The sequence below is a fragment of the Aphanomyces astaci genome (genome assembly GCF_000520075.1).
Source record: "Aphanomyces astaci strain APO3 unplaced genomic scaffold supercont1.393, whole genome shotgun sequence".
In the NCBI taxonomy this organism is placed as follows: Eukaryota; Oomycota; class Saprolegniomycetes; order Saprolegniales; family Verrucalvaceae; genus Aphanomyces; species Aphanomyces astaci.
The window spans coordinates 1-4,422 of record NW_009798656.1 but is presented as its reverse complement, the minus strand read 5'-3'; the positions used below and the strand labels follow the sequence as shown (position 1 = coordinate 4,422).

At 44.5% G+C, this 4,422-nt stretch overlaps 2 protein-coding genes across 2 annotated transcripts; one reads left to right on the top strand and one right to left on the bottom strand.

The window, feature by feature from the left end:
* The first annotated feature begins 2,165 nt into the window (after positions 1-2,165).
* H257_19186 (hypothetical protein) lies at positions 2,166-3,221 on the top strand. The gene is made up of 5 exons (XM_009848329.1): positions 2,166-2,429; positions 2,504-2,518; positions 2,611-2,697; positions 2,823-2,948; positions 3,011-3,221. Exons 1-5 carry the CDS (start codon positions 2,244-2,246, stop codon positions 3,134-3,136), a joined length of 540 nt encoding a protein of 179 aa, XP_009846631.1. The 5' UTR covers positions 2,166-2,243; the 3' UTR covers positions 3,137-3,221.
* A 414-nt stretch (positions 3,222-3,635) lies between these two features.
* H257_19185 (hypothetical protein) lies at positions 3,636-4,389 on the bottom strand (the record flags this gene model as incomplete). Its single annotated transcript, XM_009848328.1, has 3 exons — positions 3,636-3,871; positions 3,968-4,104; positions 4,284-4,389. Coding segments are annotated over 3 exons (479 nt in total), but the record flags the coding sequence as incomplete, so codon positions are not given.
* Positions 4,390-4,422: the final 33 nt, after the last annotated feature.

The following is a 4,422-nucleotide window of genomic DNA, read 5'->3' as shown; positions in this document are numbered from 1 at the left end:
ATTGCCGCGATGGCGACGGAACTGCAGCAGGCCACGGACCGACTCGACCTGGAGCGGGGCATGACGCACGAATTGCTGCGTAAACACGACGTAATAACGTCATGTCGTTGCGTTGTTTTACCTGTAGTTGCGTTGTTTTACCTGTAAAAAATACTTTTAAAATATGTTGCTGTTTTGGGCGACAGGAATGGATGCACAAAGCAACTGGGCACTCGCGGGCACCGAGCGACTTGAGCAACTCACCTCCAAACGCAAGCCACAGCGTGTCTGGGCTCCAACAAGGATCGCTTTTTCACGAACTTTCACTGCAATTTGCTCACGATGTCGGGCCCCTTCAAGCCCAGGTACGAATTATAGTTAAAAGTAGTGCTCGGATTATAAAATCCACAGGTGGCCGAGTTGAAGCAAGCGTTGGAAGCTGCCACATCAGCACATACAGTACGCCTCTGTCGAATATTACCTCGGTTTAAGAACACTAAGTCAATGTTGGAGCAGGCTAAAATTACAGCGTTGCAGCGCGAGATGCAGGCTGTCGTCCACGCTCGACACGACGCAGTTTCCCAAATCGCCCAAGTACGAACGTCGAATACCTCCAATAATAAATATAAATATATTGTTCACCAACATGACCTTGTCAGATGAAAGGAGCGCTCGCCACCGCCGTCCAATCGACGCAGGTACAAACTAATATTAATAATTATACTATTCAACAGCAATATTTATTTATTAATATTCAAAATAATAATGAACGGATATACAATCGATATTGATATATAGGACTGGGAGCAAAAGTACCTGGCGCAATCTCGCGATGTGGATATGCTGCAACTGCAGTTGGAGACGGCGGCCGATGGCTTGACCGAGAGCTCGTACGAACGGTGTTGTCTCGATGGATATTCTTGCTTTACTGATATATATATATATATATCTTAAATATAATATTAATCTATACTAGCATTGCATTATGTTGGGGTGTGAGAGTAGGAAGACCATCCAAGAGTTACGCGACAAGGTGGCCAAGTCGAACGAAGGGCATGGGCTGGCGTTGCAGCAACATAGTCGAGAAGTGCGCATATATATTATATATATATATATATTATATATTACCAACAAAAAAATATATTATGTAGATGCGAACGCTGCAGGCCAAGTACCAAGATTTGCAACGCGTGTACGCTGACCACGTGGCCAAGTGGAAGTCCTTCGTAGCTCATGTACGCGGATAATATATATATATATATATATATCATTAATATGGGCTTAACTCTGTCGCATGAATGTGTGGGCAGACTTCCCACCACGAGGCCGACCACCATACACCGCCAAACGAGTCGAGCGTGTCACTAGTCGAGCAAAAGCACCAGGCGTTGCTCGCGAATGCCCAATCGATGCAGGCCAAGTACGACCTCGTTCTGGAGCAACTCGACGCGGCGGTACATCGTACATCGACTTGAAATGCTCATATTATAGTATGGTGTAGACTCGTCGCATGCACACCGCGGAATCCAAAGTTCAAGAACTCTCGCATCACGTACGTACGAAATTGCTCTTTCAATGCTGTACATATATATATATTCTGCACGAGTATTGTATTATTAGCTTTAATTTTGAATGAAGAGGAGGATATTTATCTGGTGCTGTCTGTCGTTGGTGTAGTTGGCGACTCAAACCCACGAGCTGGACCAAGTGACGGAGCTGTGGAACGAAGCCAAGGTGACCATGGACGTTCTGCAGCAACAGAACGAGGTATATATAGTTCTTTATGGATCGATCGATCGATGGGATTTAAGAGTACTTATTGTGCTTTCGAGTGAAATTTCGTGTTGTGGTGTGGTTTCTCGTTGGAATTTAAATCGATTTGATTGGCTACTTCAGAAGAGTTCAAAATTATTAGCCAATCAAAACATTCTCTATGAAATTTAACCAATCAGATCGATTGTGGATCGATTTAGTCGGCGCGATTCGATTGCACCCCCTCCCCAAATTTGTATCAAATCGACAATACTTCGCACTAGTATTCTTCTTGATTTGGTCCGAAGAATATATCCGGACTCCATTCAATCGACCAAACCCATCGGTGTGACTTCCTTATCGGTGATTGGCTATATTTCTTTTGACTTTGAGCTGTTTCTGTGCAAAAAAGCCTATGAAAAATATCGGGGTGACATTTGTGATCGGGTTTGCGACGACTCGCGGAGAAGGAGCGGGAGAAATGTGTAGCAAATTCATTGCAGTATATATTGATGTATATATTTGTGAATTACCAGGAGCTGTCGAATCAGCTACAGATGACGACTGCCTCATCTCCGTTGAAAAAGCGATCGGCGAGTGAGACGTATCGGCGGACGCTGCTCCAGCGAGGCTCTCTCTTCCATGAATTGTCTGCCCATGTCGAGCAAGAAGTCGAAAGTGCCAGGGCCACCACCGCGGTAAGAGCGCCATCTGTATATCAAATACCAACATGCAAGAGATGACAACACGAGCCTCATGGGATATTGTGTAGGGGGATTTGGCTGATGTAAGTGCAAAACCAAATTTACTGGAGGAGCAAAGTAGTAGGGACGGAAGAATTGGTTTATATGCTAAGTTGTATGTGGGGGGGATGTCTAGGAGCTGGACCGAGTCAACGCCTTGTACGAGTTGGAAGTAAAAAAAGTTGACAAGCTCCAACAAGCCCTGCGGACACGCGATGCCGCGGTAATATATTCATTGCTTTCACAATAGTATTTGCATTCGGATTATCATGATCTTGAATATATATATATATATATATATTATTTACTTATTTTTGGCATAAACAGTCGTATTTTGAACGATCGTAGGAGTTGTTTTGCATCCGAGCCAAGTACCAACGAGCAGTCGACCGCGTCAAGGACTTGGAGGTTCTCGTGGCTTTCTACACCCCTAAATCCCCCCCGCACACGATCTTCAGCTATCCCACGACCACGGTATACTATCATCGAGAATATATATATATATATATTTATATATAGTAGTAACCCTTGAATAGGTCCAGCCAAAAACGCCGGTCAGTTGCCAGCGCTTTCGTGACTTCCCATGGGACATTCAACTGAAACCGATTCCCGTGCTCAACATGTCTGACATGCACACGATTGCTGCCAACGGCGTCAAGTAGCACCAATTATCAAGCAAAATCAAGAGCAATAGCCTGCAAAATGAACCCAGTTATAGCCAAATATCACTGGTTTCTTGATGAAGTGGTTCAAAGTTGGAGATTGAGTTATTATTGTGCTTTCGAGTGAAATTTCCACACCCTCTCGAATCACGAATCGACGGTATTGGCGGCTAATCCACGTTTTCAACGGATCTGATTGGCTCTTACCGAATAGACAAGTATATTCAGCCAATCAGAAGCTCCAGTGTGAATAGAACACCTTGCGAATTTTAGTGTATAGCAAAAAAAAATACGACACCAGTACGACTTTATGTTACATGCGATGCTAGCTTTTCCAGGCTCGGGAACCTACATACAGTATATAGGGACTCCTGTACTAGTAAACTTTATGTCCTATGCAACCCACAATGAACAATGCGACGGTGGTCTTAAATAGGATAGTTATGACGCGGTATCAGGATATAGATCCTAATTGTGACGCAATATCAGGACTTATGTCCTAGTTGGAAGCTTCGTCGTCCGTGAACCCGTTGTGGTCGACGATGTACTCGGAAAATGCCTGTGTGGCAATCAAACACGTTCGGAACGGCCGCATGACCACGGGCGACGACGCCAAGTACCCTGCTTCGTCGAAAAATACCATCTTGTCCTGGTACTGGTCGTCCCACAAGTAGCGAAACCGACCGAAGTGGACGTCTTCTACGCCCCCCTTGCTGGTTGCAACGTCCTCACTTCCTACGCAATATATGAATATATATATCGTGAGTCCATCAAATATGCTTTTATCGAGGCAACTATATCTTTTTCAATAATATATATATATATATATACCAATGACCGCAAGGACGGCGTCGTGAAAGGCCAGACGGACGCGACGCTGGGGAAACTCGCGCGGCTGCCGCTCAAACGAGTGGCTAAACACGTGGTCGCTCTTGGTTACGTGCAGCTTGACGCATTGCCGCAACGTCCTGCCAAAATACAGAATATATCAAATATATATATATATTTAAAGATGACCAAAATAGTATATCTCGGTGATTCTCTTGTCAACAACCGCAACACAACAATGGGGAAGCTTGTACATATATATATATATATATATGTACAAGCTTATATATATATATATTTGCCATATATTTCCACATACGCATGCAACGTCTTCCACACTGGAGACGGCAAATCCACGGGCAACTCGCCCTGCACGACCACGCCCGTGTCCAAGTCGACGCACACCACTTCATGTCCAACTTCGCCTACGCAACCACTTTCAATCGTCGATTTTAAAT

Bases quoted from the DNA above. Each gene is read 5' to 3' on its own strand.
- H257_19186 (XM_009848329.1), top strand. From the start codon at position 2,244: ATGTATATATTTGTGAATTACCAGGAGCTGTCGAATCAGCTACAGATG. The intron at 2,698-2,822 runs GTAATATATTCA...GAACGATCGTAG, and splicing joins TGCGGACACGCGATGCCGCG to GAGTTGTTTTGCATCCGAGC. The intron at 2,949-3,010 runs GTATACTATCAT...ACCCTTGAATAG, and splicing joins TCAGCTATCCCACGACCACG to GTCCAGCCAAAAACGCCGGT.